This window comes from Phragmites australis, chromosome 11 (assembly GCF_958298935.1).
Source record: "Phragmites australis chromosome 11, lpPhrAust1.1, whole genome shotgun sequence".
Classification (NCBI taxonomy): domain Eukaryota; kingdom Viridiplantae; phylum Streptophyta; class Magnoliopsida; order Poales; family Poaceae; genus Phragmites; species Phragmites australis.
In genome coordinates this window covers 34,299,768-34,318,603 of record NC_084931.1, presented here as the reverse complement: position 1 = coordinate 34,318,603, position 18,836 = coordinate 34,299,768, and the positions used below count along the sequence as shown (strand labels likewise).

Below are 18,836 nucleotides of genomic sequence, written 5' to 3'. Positions count from 1 at the left end.
TCCATCGGGGCTGGTGCTTATTGAAGAGGATTGCTTGGGCAAGTGTCCAATTAGGTCCTGTGACCAGGGGGTTGGTCGTGGGTTTGTGTGAAGATGTGGTGAGGTTGGTCGCTGGAGGCTTTGCATCAGTCAGGGTAGCTCATCGACCGACTAGATTTTTTAGGAGATGTTCCCCTGACCGTTTGTGCACTTCGTGGGTCTGTTTAGCCGGGGTACCTCTTTACTTGGTACACTGACAGGTTATGTTTAATTACTATCTCAACAGGACATCTGAATCGTGTCAATGGGCGTGGCCTTCTTGTCTTATTTTTCATATTAAAGAATTTTGGTTGTTTGGTACCTTGTTTCGAGCAGACAAACTGGCGACATGTTATATCATATTTGTTTTCTGAGTATCTAACTTTGCCTTCCTTAAACTAAAGCCTTTATTCCTGATAAAACTATTGAACAACTCATATCCCTCCTCCTCAGAACTAAAGGTCCTATGTATGATATCTTCGTACTCGGCTAAATCTTTAAGTGTCTGGTTTACCATATTCCCATCTTGACTATGGAATGACATGTTTGATTACTATCACCTATTCCATAAAAAACAACCACCTATTGAGAAACAAAAGATAATTTGTACAAAAATGAAGCAACTGTAACAAAACATGTAGACTAATCCTAGTTTTGTTTACAATTTCTGTAAACTGCTTCAAAAGTATTTCAAGTTCCCACATTACATGGTGCATTGTCACGCTTCATATCACATTCCCAAGTTCAATGGTGTACTTTATTACGTCACCTAATGATCGCGTCCTTCAAATTTCGTACAGGGCGCCCAATGAAAAGTGCATGTGCATTTAGTATATCGTATCACATGTGTATATCCTATCACGTGTGTGCTCATACGAATCTTCCAAACATATACACGTACGAGTGGTATATATGAACCAACAAGTATTTTTTTTAACCGAACCATCACGTTGTTGTGTACACATGAATCAGTACATGTTGTGTACACATGAATGAGTACATTTTTTTTAACTGAACCATCACGTTGAACCAATACGTGGTACACATGAACCAATACGTGTTGTGTACAAAACAAAATATTGCCTATGGAGCAAAATCCGGTCACCACCAACCATGCCAAAACTATCCAAAAGAAAAAATAACTAATTAATAGATATTAATTGACTTTCCAAATCAAAAACATAAAAATAAATATAATAATTATTGATGACATATTACCTCCTAGAGGTAATAGATCACTTCTATAATTCTGACCATCACAATCTTATAAGATGGATGATCCACAGTTATTTAGGTGTAGGTAAAATTTGCCTTGTTTCTAATGTATACAGTGAGTGCAAGATGAGGCGCAGTGCTACGCCGGCCGGCCGGTCAATCGACATGCATCAGCAAGAGAATGCCACGAGACAAAGCTGCCGCTTGCTTTATAAGCACCCGTTGCTTTTGCCTTTTTTTTCTCACTCCTCTCTACCGTTCGTTCTACTCGGGAGTCCTACAAAAGAAGAGAAATCCATCCATCCATCCATCGGGATCGACTCCATCATTCACCCCAAGCCCAACACACGGTGATCGCATCCCATTGATCGATCGATCGATCGATCCCAACTTCCCAAGCATCTCATCTCATCTCCTCTCCTCCCCTGCCTCCTCTCCATCCATGGATCGCCTGCCAAAGCCAAAGCCACCTTCACTCACATAAGTCCTCCGATCCATCCTCCTCCTCATTCCATCACGTTCCCATGGCTCTCCTCTCGCTTCGCCTCCTCCTGTTGCACTTGCACGTCACCTTCATCTCAGCACTGCTCTGCTTCCACTCCGTCAAGGCCGCCGCAGCCGCAACTCAAAGTGATGATCACTATCATTCCCTCACAGAAGACTTTTACAGTACATCTAAATGAGTGCATGCCGTCTATTTTCTTCATCCGGTGATTTAGATTGGCACAATGATACTCTATCGTTCACCAGTATCATGAGTATCATTAAAGAGTATCATAGGTATCATAAGGGTAGGACTGGAAAAAAAATATGATAAACTTGTAAATTATATGTTTAATTAGGAAAGATCAAAATGTTAGTTTATTTTTCGGATAAGCTTTCACTTATTCTGTTCATTTTATTTATTAGGTTTTTCACCATCCGTCGGCCGGTCGATGATGGGTGGCGAAGGTCCGAAGTCCGGTCAGTCAATAACGTAACTACCCCTAAAGGTACCAAGATAATTACAATAATACCTACTAAAATGGACGATTAGATCATAACAATGATACTCTTCATCATCTAAGTATCATAGTGTACTGTAAAGATTCTCTCCCTCACAAGACCGGCTGCCATCTTGGTCTCCGTCAAGGACTCCTTCACTCCCCCGGTTCCGCCGCCACTGCACAGCTGGAGCCTTGTCAACTACGCCTCTCTCTGCTCCTCCTGGCCTGGCGTCGCCTGCGCCCCCGACAACCGCACCGTCGTCTCGCTAGACATCTCCACCTACAACATCTCCGGGACGCTCTCGCCGGCCATCGGCGACCTCGTGGACCTCCAGTTCCTCTCCGTGGCCGCCAACTCCCTGGCCGCCGAGCTGCCGTCCACCGTCGTCGCCCTCCGCAACCTGAGCCACCTCAACCTCTCCAACAACCAGTTCAACGGCAGCTTGGCTGGCCTCAACTTCTCCGCGATGGCCAACCTCCACGTGCTCGACCTCTACGACAACGACTTCGCCGGCCCGCTCACGGACACCTTTCCGAGCCTCCCTAACCTCCGCCACCTCGACCTCGGCGGCAACTTCTTCACCGGCAGCATTCCGACGAGCTTCGGCCACTTCCCAGCCATCGAGTTCCTATCCGTCGCTGGCAACAGCCTCGCCGGGGCCATCCCGCCCGAGCTCGGCAACCTCACCACGCTGCGCCAGCTCTTCCTCGGCTACTTCAACCAGTTCGACGGCGGCATCCCGGCCGAGTTCGGCAGGCTCGCCAACCTCATCCACCTCGACCTCGCCAGCTGCGGCCTGCAGGGGGCGATCCCCCGATCGCTCGGCGACCTCACCAGGCTAGACACGCTGTACCTCCAGACCAACCAGCTCAACGGCACTATCCCGCCGTCGTTCGGCAACCTCACCGGCCTCAGGTTCCTCGACGTCTCCAACAACGCACTCACCGGGGAGATCCCCCCCGAGCTTTCCGCGCTCAGGGAGCTCAGGCTGCTCAACATGTTCATCAATCGCTTCCGCGGCGGCATCCCGGACTTCGTGGCCGAGCTCGAGTCCCTGCAGGTCCTCAAGCTGTGGCAGAACAACTTCACCGGGGACATCCCCGCGGCGCTCGAACGCGTCGCACCGCTCCGGGAGGTGGACCTCTCTACCAACCGGCTGACGGGGGAGGTGCCGAGCTGGCTGTGCGCGCGCGGCGAGCTGGAGATCCTCATCCTCCTCGACAACTTTTTGTTCGGGCCGGTGCCGAGGGGGCTCGGCGCGTGCCCAATGCTGACGCGGGTGCGCCTCGGCCAGAACTACCTCACCGGGCCGCTCCCGCGCGGTTTCCTCTACCTGCCGGCGCTCACCACCGTGGAGCTGCAGAGCAACTACCTCACGGACCAATTGGAGGACGACAACGTCAGCGTCCCCGTGAAGCTGTCGCTGCTCAACCTCTCGAGCAACCGCTTCAACGGGTCGCTCCCCACGTCCATCGGCAACTTCTCCTCGCTGCAGACGCTTCTCCTCGGCGGCAACCAGTTCGACGGCGAGATCCCGCAGCAGATCGGCCTGCTGAAGCGGCTGCTGAAGCTGGACCTGAGCGGCAACAACCTGACCGGCCCGGTGCCCCGCGAGGTCGGCGGGTGCACGTCGCTGACGTACCTGGACCTGAGCGCCAACCAGCTCTCCGGCGCGATCCCCGTGCGGCTGGTGCAGATGAAGATACTTAATTACCTGAACGTATCGTGGAACAGGCTGAACGACAGCATCCCGCGGGAGCTCGGCGGCATGAAGAGTCTGACAGCCGCCGACTTCTCACACAACGACTTGTCCGGGCGCGTGCCGGAGAACGGGCAGTTCACCTACCTCAACGCGTCGTCGTTCGCCGGCAACCCGCGGCTGTGCGGGTTAATAACTTGGCCGTGTAACAATAGTATTAATTTTATGTGGCCGGACGGCGGCGGGATCATGGAACAGCAGGGAAAGAAGCAGCAGGTCTCCTCGGGGAGCTAGTTGGCCGGGCGCCTGAAGCTGTTTGCGGCGCTGGGCCTCCTTGCGTGTTCGGTGGCGTTCGTGGCTGCTGCGGTGGCGACGGCGCGGTCGGCGATGCTGCACCGGCGGCGGTCATCGTCGTGCCGGTGGCGGATGACGGCGTTCCAGAAGGTGTCGTTCGGGTGGGAGGACGTGGTCCGGTGCGTGAAGGAGAACTGCGTGGTGGGGCGCGGCGGTGCCGGGGTGGTGTACCGCGGGACGATGCCCGGCGGCGAGTGCGTGGCGGTCGGGGACGGGGGGTTCCAGGCGGAGGTGGAGACGCTGGGGAGGATCCGGCACCGGCACATCGTGCGGCTGCTGGCCTTCTGCTCGAGCGAGGAGGCGAAGCTGCTGGTGTACGAGTACATGGTGAAGGGGAGCCTGGGGGAGATGCTGCACGGCCACGGCGACAACAAAGAGCACCTGACGTGGGCGATGCGTCTGCGCGTGGCGACGGAGGCGGCCAAGGGGCTGTGCTACCTTCACCACGACTGCTCGCCGCCGATCCTGCACCGCGACGTCAAGTCCAACAACATCCTCCTCGACGCCCGCATGGAGGCCCACGTCGCCGACTTCGGGCTGGCCAAGTTCCTCCGCGGCAATGGCGCATCCGAGTGCATGCCCGCCATCACCGTCTCCTACGGCTACATCGCACCAGGTAGGTAATCACAGTCGATGTTAATTCAAGTTAATTAGATGTGTTTGTTTTGATTAATTCCTCGATGATCGATCGCATCGAATGCTGGCCTGAATATAATCTTATCTGGGATCGATCGATGCATGCATGCATGTTCTATTATTCTATATGTGCTGCTGCATGCATGCTCTGCCTATTAGTCAGAGCACTCCATCTGCACATGCATCCTTATTAGTAGGAGACTAGGAGTATTAGTCTGCAAATCCTTATTAGTAGGAAACTAGGAGTATTAGTCTGCTTCGTTTCAAAAAAGGAGTACTAGTCTGCACGCTTTGCAGTTAGCAATCCTCCAGAGCAGCTCTGCATTCCTTGTGGAACAAACAGAAACAGTGGATGATGGATCGAGTACATTTGCATGCAGCTCGTTCAGTCTCGAGAGCAGGCTGCAGGGTCAGAGGTATAAGTACAGTAGCATATGTGGATTGGAAGGATGGATATACAGTGAGCCTAGCAGGCAGCAGCTGCAAAAGCAGAGGAGGGCATGGCAACCCTCTGGTTCTGATGATGACTTGACTCCTCAAAGGAAGAGCTTCGCTTGCATGCCCCAGCAACAGCAAATCTATCTATCTTCATCTCCTCTTTTGCTTTTGCTCACTGCCTCCTGCTTATATTACATAGGAGTATTAGGCATGCACATATTCTGCAGATGCATTCTCTTTTGTTTGTTTATCGACACAGGACGCGACAGGACTGCATGAGTAGTAATGTATTTCCTTTCCCTATATAGCTGCGTACTTGCCCTTGATCTGCTCACTGGCTTGGGACTAACCTGCCTTTTTGACCAGACTAATCATGCATGATTCCAGTCACTTTGCTGGGTAATAGCTAGCTGCTGTAGCATATATATGAATAATCAAAGACACCACGTCCTTTGCCTTTTATATATATATATATATAGATATATAGATACACATACACTGATGAAAACAACCGATGTCTTTGAGAGAGTCTGCAACTGAATCACTTTGTTGATGAAATAAGTACGGGAGCTGGTGCATGGTTAAATTACTTGATGGCCTGCAATGGCATGCATCAGATCAAAAGGCATCAGCTTGCATTGTGCTGGTCTATGCTTTGCGATATACGCACTACTGCCCTTCAAGCTTCAGATGCGTTGCTGTGACGTAGCTTTGTCAGTTTGCTTTTGAATTCTAAAAAGAATGATGCACATGGATGGAACAACTGATCGATCAAAAGAATGGTATATAAGGCTTTTTCCCTGGCCTTGCCTTATCTCTGATCTTTCTTTACCATGGAATGGATCCCTTTACTTTGTTGAACAAAGTTTCTTTACGATCTTCTAAATTTAATTACTGCGTACGTACAAAGGAGTGCATGTTTTGGATTCACAAAGCAGCTAACTGTAATTTGCTCCAAATTTAGTCACCAGCTAGCATATGTAACACCATGAATGCTTATGAATTAACGGATGGTGGATGCATGCATATGTATGCAGAGTACGCGTACACGCTGAAGGTGGACGAGAAGAGCGACGTGTACAGCTTCGGGGTGCTGCTGCTGGAGCTGATAACGGGGCTGAAGTCCGCAAGAATCTACATTGTTATGTGATATTGTTGAAGTAGGACAACTTCCAAATTTTGTGACAGAAGATGAAAAGACAAGATATGCATTTTACCTGTTGACCCATCAAGGCTTGAAGTTTGAACGCTCCAGTACCTCCGAAATACAGGTGAAGTCTCTTCTGCTGTTCTTTCTCCTGATTGGAGTAGTATATACGATCGTGTTATTCTGTTGTGGTACAGAAATGATTGTATGGAAGTTATGCGTTACCATTGGGACTTGGTATACACTGATAAGTTGCATTGAATCTCGTCATGGATGTTTCTGGTTGACTCATGGGTAAGAGCACTAAGAAGTGATTGCAAATTGCGGGATGGCACTGGTGAGGATAAGAGGAGGAAGGCGAGTAGCCAAGAAGACGGGTCATGGTAATCGTACATGTGTTTAATTCCCAGCTAAGAATGCCCGTCCATGTTTGCCAGATGTATGTACAGTACAGTAACTGATTCGTGCTGCTATCCATTTTTTTCATTATTACTCGAGAGAGTTGGTGCTTTGTAGAAATTGTGTATACAATACAATACAAATGCATACATGTAAAGCAGCATCCCAAGAGGACATGCGTATAGAGATTTTCTCATTCTTTGGGTACATGCATGTCATTTGTTGTTGTATCGGCCGTTTGATCTGTGTCGATCGAAACGGGCCTGAGGAGGTTGAGATGCGCTACTATGCGTTCTGTCATTCGATCGGTCCGATCCCACGTTCTCACACCACTAGTTTGTACGTATTGTCAAGCTATCTATAGGCTATCTATGCAGTAATAATGATACCTCTACTATTTAAAAAGACATAGAGCGTTCTTCTGCTCTTGTGTTCCGCTCCCGGAATTTCCGTGTGCATGTTTGGTATCTGCAAACAAATCCTCAAGTTCCGCTCCTCCCTTTTCGTCCATGATTCACATGCCCTAGAGATCTCGCTCTCCCCTTCCATCCTTCCTCCCATCGGCAGGCCTCCATTTCACCTCTCAACAGCCGTAGCCGGGACAACATCGCCTCGTGTTTGTCGCTAAAACCCGCCGAACTGTCGCGCGTCCTAACACCCTTCCTCCCACTGTGTCCTCCACCGCCACCACCTCACGGGTTGGCTCCCGAGCGTCCCACTGTCGGCGAAACTCGAGTCCAGAAGGACTCCCCTTTTCCTCCCGGCATGTCCTCCACCGCTGCCACCTCGCGGGCCGGCTCCTAGAGGAAGGGTAAGGCTTTAGAGGGGATAGCTAAGCATTAGGTTACTTGATTTCTTCTAAGAACACTTAGGTTGATTATAGCACACAAACATCAAGCATATAACATTACATCATACAAGGTTCAATACACACAAAGGCATTGGAGCTAAGGACTCCAAGTGACACTGAACTGCTATAGATAAGGGTTGCGTTACTACGACACGATACATGATACTACAACACAATACATACTACTGGAACAACTAGCACACAGTAGACTGACAATGCATTGGACTCGTTGATGCTCCTGAGTCATGATGTTACTGCTGATAGTGGTGAGACTGCCTTTAGGGGTGGTTTGCATGCCATTCTACGACGAGGTCGATGTCATCATGGTTGGCTAATTCCAGGTCCTGCATCCGCTCAAAAGCTCTAGCCATGTTCGCCTCATCACCATCCAGGTCAATGATGTTATCTCCAACGGACTCCTTATTGCCTTCAAAATCATCATCATGCACAAACTCGCGCTCGATGGAGTCTTCTTCTTCTTCGAAATTATCTTCATACATCTGGTCATCCTGCTCCGCTCCGGGAACTGGTGGAGGTAGCGGTGGCACTATAACTGGTGCTAGTAAAACTCTGCCTGATGCAATCGCATTGGCTACTACTAGAGGGAGGAGGGGGACTCCGGGTAACTCCTAGCGTCTGACGCTGTCAATTGGGGGTAGGTAAAAGGTATTGTTCCTTGCAATGAGCTTACGGTGGGATCTTCCGTGAGTTCTGTGGCAAGACAAGTAGGCTTTGTTGAGGTCCTTGATATAATACTCAGAGGTCTGTATTAATGCCTTGGTAGTCCGATATAATACTCAGATGTCTCTATTAATGCTTTGGTAGTCTCCTCAGCACGTTTTTCTGTAGCTGCTGCCTGCTCTCAAACCTATTGTAGCTGCATCCTCAGAGCTCTCTCTTGAGTTTCAGAATTTTCAGCCCTCTGGACGCATGCCTTCCACTCAAAGCGATGAGTCTTATACAGCTAATCCAGTGCAAGGAGGTACTTCACTGTGGCGACCAATGTAGGGTCATCCTCCCTTTGACCTAGATCTTCCAACCTTCTCATCATGCTACGTCACACTGGGCGTGTGTGATCACTGACTGGGAAGAACTTCACTGGGGTATGTCCAATATCCTTCTCATTCCTCCGGCAAAAGTAAAGGAGGGCCTTACGGGCTGCTGCCTAATAGGTGTCGCTATACTCAACTCCGTAGGTGACAGTACTCCACGACTGCCAATCTGTATACTCAGGTGTCTCGAACACAAGCACATGGATTTCATATTTGTTGGTGCCATTCTCTCGGTACTCTCATCCACGATACTCCGGACATTGAGTATACTCAAACCTCATCAGTATCTTCCAAAGGACGAGGGGAAAGCCTTGCACGTCTAAGCAGTAGGTGGTGGTCCATCTGCCAATTTTTTTTTTTTTGTAAAAAAGTGAGTCAGGATTGAGTGAAAAACCTTTTATTAAAATGGAATATCAAGGTACGGGTTTTTGGTGGGAAGGGATAGAGAGGGGAAGGGTGGTGGAGCTCACCAACGGCGGGTTTTAGTGTGGTGGCGACGGCGATGCTCAAAGGAGTGAGGGAGGGAGTGGATGTGAGGGAGAGAGAGAGGTGGTGTTGCGGTGTGGAGAGGAGGAAGAGGGCACTGTTGCTCTTTATAGGGGAGACGGCAAGGGCATAGTGGCGGAGTGGGGTGCGAGGAAAGGCTCGAGGCTTGAGGGAGTGACGTGGGGCGCGAGGCGAGGCGTGGGACATGAGGTTGGCTGCGACGCGTGGCGATGGGATGGGCGGCGCGGCGCGGCGCAGAGCAGAGGGCGGTGACGGGACGAGCGGCGCGATGCAGCGTAGACAGGGAGCTGCACTGGGTCACATGGAGAGAGAGGGATTTGTTTTTTGATTTTCTAGGAGAACACGGTTGTGACAATCATCCATGAATAATACAATGTCATTTACATATTGGATGATTGATATTCTATTACCCATCAGATGAGGTATAACTTCTTCAACTTAACTGGCATTCTTAGCCATCTCAATTAATACTGCTAACATAGTGATGATGATATTAAACAGAAGGAGATAGTGGATCCACTTGGGGTAAACCCTTTTTTGCTTGGAAGAGCTTATCAATATCATCATTGACTTTTTTGCTATATTTCCCCTAAAAATGAAGCTTTCTACTCATGCATACTATTTTGATAAGAAACCTTTTATTCGAATGGACTATAGCATGAATGACCATTTAAGTTTGTCATAAGTTTTCTCGAAGTCTTTATCTTTTTATGATAGAGCTCGTGTATCGGCTCATGTAGAATGATGATGATGTCTTCCACGTATGAAAGCTATTTGTGTTGGTCAGATTCTACTATCCGTAATACTGTTTGTACAGTTGGTAACCACCAATCTTGAAACTTCACATAGAAGGCAATCTGGTTTGCCTGGCTCCATGGAAAATAAAACAGAGGAGTCTCTGAACTGTGCATGCTTGTGCCTCGAGTCTTGTGCGATTTCCCCAATGGCCTCCTCACCGGAGGCAATGCAGAACATGACCGGAGGGCAGGAGCGGCGGCTACCTGAGTGTGATCTCTGCCACCATCCGCCCTGCTGTCCATGGCCCTGCCAATCTCCCATGTTTCTGTCGCATTTACTTGTGTTGTTAATGTTGAACTGGCTGGGAGACGCCCGCCACCCGGTGGTGATCGGAACGGAAGCAAGCCGGACAGGTGGGAGCGAGCAGGCATCCTGTACCCTACGTGCCATACATTGGTGTGCCTCTTGGGCCATTCCTCCATGGAATCATCGGAAGGGAGGCCACTAGTGTCGCTGTGGAGAAATCGAACACTTGGTCCAAATGTGGCAGTACCTCATACTTGAGCTCCAACGGCGAGGCCATTATGCCCAACACTCCTCAAGCTTGAGCATGCCGGCAATCGCGAATGCGTCTGAGTCCTTTGTCCATACCCAAAGGCACACGCATGTTGTCTCCTGGTCCGTCCTCTTGGAAGAATATAATCAATTCCCTTTCTCACTTAATTCTTTTCACATCAGATTTTATTCTACATCGATTGGCCTTTGTTGCCAATCGAAGGGCAGTAAGTTAGTACCCATGTACTTCAACTAGAGCCAACTTAAATAGTGAGCCGTTCGAAATGTAATAACTTTGGATTACTTCTTTTGCGTGAAGTGAGTACGAAAACATAAACGGGTTACTATGTAGATGTGGTCCACTTAGCGTGTGAGTGGGCCTGAGCGATATTCAGGACCCGCTCGTTACAGTATACACCTGTCGAATGCACTTCAATGTCTGACCATCCCACAGATCAGCAGTTGTGGTTGTTTGTTCATTGACTATAACGTAAGTTTCTCGGAACACGAATACCTAAACTGAGCTTCCTAAACGTCCAATTATCTTCTTAAATTTTATTTTCCTACCATTACCCACCTGCCACTTATAACCAAGTTTGGCGGCTTTGCTGGTCCACATTACACCCTTCCAAAATTGTGATGGATGTGCAACAAGGAAATTAAAGATATTAGGATTACATATGTCCTATACTTATGATCTATGAGTTGTATACAGAGTTGATTCTCACCTAAATTATATCTCTTTAACCAAGAACCTAAAAAACAAACATTTAAATCTCTCAAATTTGTGACTCCCATACCACCAAACTCTTTCTTGATGCAAATACAGTCCCAGTTTGCTATATGGTAAGATACTATATGTATACCATGTATCGGTCGATGCATCCAAATCCATCGTCGACCATGGCCGCGGCTGCTAGTACTAGGTCCTTGCACATCCTGCTCAAGTTCGCCGTCGCAGCATCCCTAGTACAGCACCTCGCCGCCGTCGCCGCCCCGCCAGATGCAGCCCGTGGTGTCACGTTACACGTCGACCGTTGCCAGGTTATTATTAACACACCATGCATGCCTCACTGAGCTAGCGTTAAGCCTGCTTATTAGTTACCTGTTGTCTTGTTCGATCTGTGCATGCCTGCATGTACGCGTGATCAATCGATGCAGGTGGTTGTGGACAATGGCGTGGTGCAGGTGGAGCTGTCCAGGCCGCAGGGCCACATCACCGGCGTCCGCTACAACGGCGGCGATCAAAATATGCTTCAGTACAACGCTAGCCAGAGAAACTCGGGAGGGTACCTAACTGCATGCTACGTACACATAATCTTCTTATTTCATCCATCTGCATGCAGTCTGCCGATATACTTGACAGTTGCATGCTCGTATATATGATCGATCGATAGATGTGTACGTGTGGATTGATAGATCTGTGTTTTATAAATTCTCTTGCTGCTAGGTATTGGAATGTGGTTTGGAACTATCCCGGCTCTGATCACCCAAAAGGAATCGTGGATATGTAAGTCAGCAGCTATCTCATTAACCCGATAAGCATTGTCTTTTACAACTTCATCGATCAACTGACTCGCCGTTGTTTAATTTGGGTTCTGGGTCTTTAACTAGCTATAGCTAGTTCAAACGGGTGTTGCATGTTTTGTTCATTAAATCTAGAGATAATTTCTTGTATGTCATTGACACTACTGCAAAAAGAGTGTGATCACTGCCCGTTCCAAAATCATATCAGTGCCGATTTTGAAACCAACAGTGTTTACTCGGCACTGAAAGTGAATAGCTATCACTGCCGGCAGGTGTTCTGGGAGCAAAAAAAAATAGATCGAGCCAGCTCGGATCCCGCACCCGCCGCCGAGCTCCTGCACAACAATATAACGCGGCGGCTCGAAGCCGCCACTACAGCACATGCTCGGTCGCCACCGCGCTCCGCTCGGTCGCCGTCGCCGCTGTGGATCCCGCTGCGCTGGATCCCGCCACTTCATCTGTGGCGTGCCTGCTGATGGCATACCGGCACCAGGGCCCCTGCGGCTGGCGGCCAGGCGGTGTCTCCAGCGAGCTCGGCAGCTAGAGAGAAGAGGGAGTGGAGTCATACTAAGATGGGGGAGAAGAGCTTGGCAGCCGGAGAGAAGAACTCGGCTGCCAGCGTTAGATCCATCGGGTGGGTGGTCGGAGAGAAGAGGGAGAGATGGGGGAGGGACTGCGAGCGCGCACATGAGGATAAGGCAGCCATCCTAAGCCTGTGAGGATAAGGACCGAGCCGAGCGGACGGATGCAAGAGGTGTGAGCCAAAACGCTATTCCATTGGAATTTCAGGTCCGAGCTAGACTTCGGTGCTGGTTTGTATTAAAAAATTAGCACTGATACTATCAGTGTCGGTTTTTATTACAAATCGGCACTGATAGTTCATATCAGTGCCGGCTCTTAGCAATTTTACCATGGTTCAAGCGCGGGAGGGTAAGAACCGATAATGATACACTTTCACTGCCGGTTTTTGCATAACCGGTAGTGATGAGACGCTACTTAGAGCTGGTTCTGTAGTAGTATGAAAGTTCTCAAAATCCTTGATTTGCCACCGAAAAGTTCTTGTCTGCCGCTAATTGAATTTTTCCTTCCCCTGTATGCAATTGCCATCATAATGGAGCTGATGACGGCAGTGGCACACAAGGGAAGAGAAATTTGGTTTTGTCATTCCTAGTGTACCATTGGAATTAACAGTATTATGACGGCAGTTACATACATGGGATGAAAAAATTCAAGTAATAGCATATGAGGGACAAGAACTTTTTATGTGGTAGATCAAGAACTTTGATAAATTTCGATGGCATACATGAAATTGTCCCTTAAAATCTATAGGTTGACACCATGGCGATGGGCAGTGCCAGCAGCCGCATGGTGAGGAATGCAGAGGTTAGGTGGCAGTAGTCAGCGACACAACTCACCTTCTGAAGGTGAGGAAGGAGGGGGGCGGTGGTTTGCTAGCATTAGAGGTGAAGCCAGCGAGCAGTGGGTGCCCGCGTGTGGGCAGCAACGGGGCACAAAAGGGGTTCAGATAGGGCAACATTAAGAATGGACGATGCTAGCTAGGGTTTCTATTGTAGGATGGAGGGAGGCGTGTGTCGTCAACACACCATTGGCACACTTGCCAAACAAATTCCTCCGCGAGGATGCAATAATAGGGATAAAATAGTAATATCTTGTCTGTGAACTCTTTTCTCACTTAACTAAAGTGCGGAGCTCCTGCCAACTTTTTTTGGGATAAAAGTTGTTGCTGTCTTTAAGTGCCTCTGCTGTTTCAACTACAACATTATTAACATGATCAACTAGCCCATCATAAACGATGTAAGTATTTTTCTGTATCATAGATGGTTCAACGGGGAAAACGATGCGTTGCTTCGCACACACAACCCCCGGCGTCTCTCCATATATATGTTCATTCATATTCGCTAGAAGGTCCCTTACAAAGTCATAAATTACACCAACACTCCCCTCAAGTTGGGAAAAGATCGATGTCAATCATTCTCACATTGTTACACATTGATTTGTACTTAGATCTGTCATGATCCTTTAGTGAAACAATGCAATCGGTTTGCTGTTTGCTAGACCTGACATATCCTAGCTTTAAGTACACTCCACTATCTGACGTATTACTTATGTTCATGATGCAGAATCTACCAATCTCCTTTAAGCTTTTGGTCCTGATCATGTTTTGGACAGGGTCGTTTGCAATATTACTTGCTGATTTTTGTTATCACAAGGTAGCAACAAAGTTCGATACATATACTAACTACGCTAGTACGTACAGGTTGGACGGTGCAGATTTCGAGGTAGTATCCTCGAGTGTAGATCAGGTGGAGCTTTCTTTCAGGAGCACATATAATCCATCACGTCCAAGCAGCGTTGGGCTAAACGTCGACAAGAGGTGCATGCATGCTTTCTTGCACGATTATTCGTTTTACTATATTATTACTATTATTATTCAGATTGTGCAGGTACTGGTTTTGGTCACTATATATTCCTCCTGTGAAATTATGTAGTACCAGACTAGCAGTGGATCGGAATTAATAATTTTGCGAAAACGTACGTGCGTACGTATTGTTAATTTGTGCATGCAGGCTTGTGATGCTGAGAGGTAGCTCAGGGTTCTACTGCTATGCCATCTTTGAGCATGCCAGGGAGTGGCCAGCTCTCAACATTTCGGTGGCTCGCCTCGCCTTCAAACTTAACGCGGCCAAGTGCGTACATATCCGATCTTTTAACTATATAAGGCATTGATAGATATATATATCATCTGTCACAAGATTTGCATGGCCTCTGTTGTACATGTTACTAGGTTCAACTACATGGCGATTTCAGACAATATACAGAGATACATGCCCAGTGCGGCAGACAGAGATCCACCTCGTGGTGTCCCACTGGCCTACAAGGAGGCCGTCCTGCTGGTTGATCCCGTGGAGCCAGAGTTCAAAGGGGAGGTAGATGACAAGTACCAGTACTCGCTGGATAACGAGGACAACATGGTTCACGGATGGATCAGCAGCAGCAACCCGATGGGCTTCTGGGTCATCACTCCCAGCAACGAGTTCAAGAACGGCGGCCCGATCAAGCGGGAGCTCACCTCGCACAGTGGCCCCACCTCCCTCGCAGTAAGCAGCAGCAGGCACCTGATCCATCGATCGATGTGTTCCACAATGGCATCTGCATTATATTTCATGCGCGCATGCATGAAATTAAAGCTAGCCAGTACTGATGCATGATTGCACGTTGTCGGTCAGGTGTTTCTAGGGCCGCATTACATCGGCAAGGACATCGTCGTCAAGTTTGAGGAGGGCGAGTACTGGAAGAAAGTGCTGGGCCCGGTCTTCATCTACCTCAACTCCATCCCCAAGACCAAGAGCGGCGATCTCTGGGAGGACGCCAAAGCGCAGGCGCAGGCTGAGGTCAGCAAATGGCCCTACAGCTTCCCTCAGTCACCGGACTTTGCGAAGGCCGGCGAGAGAGGCTCCATTACAGGGAGGCTCTGGGTCAGAGACAGGTACATACTGACCTCATTTTTTCTTGCATATATACATGCATCCATGTCTGAAACCTCTCGCTCTGTTTTTATTATCATTGTTGTTTCTTCTCGATCTTGACCAACATAAGGAGGGATCCTCATGGATCAGGTACATGGACAAGAAAGATATGCAGCCTGCTGGGATGGCTTATATCGGGCTCGCCTCACCTGGGCAACCTGGCTCCTGGGCCACAGAGAGCAAGGTATAGTATACTCCTATACGGTATCTTAAGTGTCGTGTACTTGTGTGTCTGCCTCTCAAGTTGTCAATATATTGTGTCATTGGTCATCCATGCCATGCATATATACTCAGCATCCTCCATGCATGCAGAAGTATCAGTTCTGGACAAGGGCCACATCCGGCGGCAGGTTCAGCATCGGCAATGTTCGGGAAGGAGTGTACAACCTGTACGCATGGGTACCCGGGGTTCTTGGAGACTACATGCATACCTCTCCTCTAACCATAACGCCAGGTACGTACGAACGTACGTATACGCTCGTGCATTACTGATATACCACCTGCTCATCCTTCGTTCCATTGGAGCATGCAGGTCGCGTCATCAGCGTTGGTGATCTTGTGTTCGAGCCCCCAAGATCAGGCCCGACGCTGTGGGAGATCGGTGTCCCGGATCGGACGGCGGCGGAGTTCTACATCCCTGACCCTGACCCAAAATACGCGAGCAGGCTCTTTCTTACCAAAGACAGGTGAGTTATTGTCGCTCGTCCTGACGATCGATCCAAAATCGAGCGACAAGCATGCATCTCGTGATCTGACTGCTAAAATAGTACGTGCATATGTTTTGATGCGCGCAGGTATAGACAGTATGGTTTGTGGGAAAGGTACAACGTCCTGTACCCTGCAGAAAACGATCTTGTATTCACGGTTGGGAAGAGCAACCACTCCAGGGACTGGTTCTTTGCGCATGTCACCAGGTAACATGCATATTCAGTACTCCAACCTCTTTCATCGATCGATCTACTACACATTTACTGAAGCTTGCATACATCTTAATTAATTTGATGCAGAAAGGTCGGCAACGATATGATCATGCCAACGACATGGCAGATACGGTTCTATCTGAACGGCGTCGTAGCAGACGGCACCTACACGCTTCGCATTGCCCTTGCAGCTTCTCACAGGTCCAGCTTGCAGGTGCAAGTGAACGGGGGAACTGGAGGCGGCGGCGGGGTGTTTACGTCGCCGGAGTTGCTGGGCGACAACAACGCCATCGCCCGGCACGGCATACGCGGTACGCAATGGAGCCTGGACTTGGCGATCAAGGGAGACATGATCCACCAAGGCGACAACACCATCTACATCACCCAGACGAGCGCCTTGAGCGAGCTCGTCGGGGCCATGTACGACTACATTCGCCTTGAAGGGCCTTCCCCATAGTGGCCTGTGAGCTGCTACTACGGACTTCCTTCCAGTTTGTGCTACGATCGAGAGAATAACCATTCACTGTATCTCCCGGTTAATACGAATACGGAGCGTTTTTCCAGAAAGTTTTTTTTTTCATAAACTCATGCACCCTATATATCCATGTCTTTTTTCAAGAAGGAAAGGGGATTTACCCCTTCTGATTTCTATTAATAGAAACCATACAGTAGTTACAAGGTTCGAAATATGAAAAAAAAGGACAACACACGCGTAATAAGAAGCCACGGAGTGGCTGAAACCAGCAAACCTCGCTCCCCATACACCTGCACTCTCCTCTGCATCACTGAGGAATAGACAAACCCTACTGCAGAAACCAGCCTTGAGCGTACGAAAACATCTCCCAAACTGACACTCGACTGGTGAAAGCTGAAACCTTCACCCCTGTTATGACAGAATTCCTAGTAGATTCTATCATCTTCTTCTCATTCATCACGATTCTTCTCATTACTTGATCCTCACCACTGCCGGGTGCCGTCCGTTGTCTTCTTCAAAGACATCACTTGCGACCTGTCCGAGCAGCTTGTTTTCTCTGCAAAATGGACCAATTTAAGCCAATGAAAAAATAGAAACACCACAGACACTGGATCAGTTGGCATCTTATTCCTGAAGCATGCAGCATTCCTACCTTTCCACAACGTCAACATTGTTGCTGCTACTCCAACCATCACTAGCATTCTGGTCTCCCCTTTCAACTTCTCAACCCACTCATCATATAGCTGGGTAAAAGAAAATGGCTGCTGGGGGAGACTGAAAGCCACTTTTATGGCATTCCTCACAAGTCTCGCTAAGGGACACTGAAAAAAACAGGTGATCAATACTTTCTTTGCTTCCACATAATTGACACTTATCCTCCCCTTTCCAACCCCTCTTAAGCAAATTCATCTTTAGTTAAGCAAAGAAAGACTTTAATTTTCGTTGGATTTCAGTCTCCATAACTGCTTATTAGACCAAGCCATATCTTGATTTTTGAAAGCCAAATAAAAGGATCTAACAGTAAACCTAAGCACGAAATTAACTTAGAATCGAGAAGTGAGCATAGTTTAGTTGGTTAGGATTTTGGTAGTGGAGCGTGCCCACTGCTCAATTTGTTGAGGTTATAAAGTGGATGGTTTTGGGGAGTTGGCAACATTGCAAACTAAATGGTTTGAAAGTTTAGGTTTTAGAAACGGACCGAGGAAAGAGTTAAGTGTCGACATGTGAACCTTTTACTTAAAATATTTGGTTAGCTCTATTTACTATTATTTCTACTGGATCCACCGGCATATATACTAGCTAGAGTAAGAAATAAAATTATTTCGATTTTCTGGTAATAACTATTGTGTGTGGATCGGAGCTGCTTGTTCAACTGTTCAAGAGACCAAAGTTGTCTTAGGATTGTGTATTGTGTGGCCAGTCAAAGTCCATCAGTGCAAAATAGAATAATCTAGAAAAATATTGAACAAACGGAAGTAAAACCACCAAATTAGTACAGATAAGATAGGGATGAAAACTGTGAGGCTACCGACAAACTAAACAACAAGGGAATGAGCACAGAAGAGTTGTGCAAGGCCTTGAAGATATATACGAAGAAACAAAAGAAGAGTGTGCGCAGGGAAGTCATAGGAGAAGAATACGGGAAAGGGAAAGAGCATTCGTGGGTTGGGTGCCATGATCTGAAAGCAGCTTGTCAATAAACTAGAGGAGGTGCAATGCGAGAAGATGGGATCTGGCTGGCTGTAGCGGAGGAGAAGAGGTGTCTTTTGTT

At 48.3% G+C, this 18,836-nt stretch overlaps 2 protein-coding genes across 2 annotated transcripts; both read left to right on the top strand.

Annotated features, from left to right (window-relative positions):
- Positions 1-1,757: 1,757 nt before the first annotated feature.
- LOC133884201 (leucine-rich repeat receptor-like serine/threonine-protein kinase BAM3) lies at positions 1,758-6,497 on the top strand. The gene is given in 3 exon segments (XM_062323545.1): positions 1,758-1,853; positions 2,321-4,889; positions 6,385-6,497. Coding segments are annotated over 3 exon segments (2,778 nt in total).
- Positions 6,498-11,498: 5,001 nt separating this feature from the next.
- Positions 11,499-17,047, top strand: LOC133884200 (uncharacterized). The gene is made up of 12 exons (XM_062323544.1): positions 11,499-11,639; positions 11,757-11,884; positions 12,046-12,105; positions 14,401-14,517; positions 14,711-14,830; positions 14,929-15,241; positions 15,371-15,630; positions 15,761-15,854; positions 15,983-16,124; positions 16,203-16,356; positions 16,465-16,584; positions 16,678-17,047. Exons 1-12 carry the CDS (start codon positions 11,499-11,501, stop codon positions 17,045-17,047), a joined length of 2,019 nt encoding a protein of 672 aa, XP_062179528.1.
- The last annotated feature ends 1,789 nt before the right edge of the window (positions 17,048-18,836 follow it).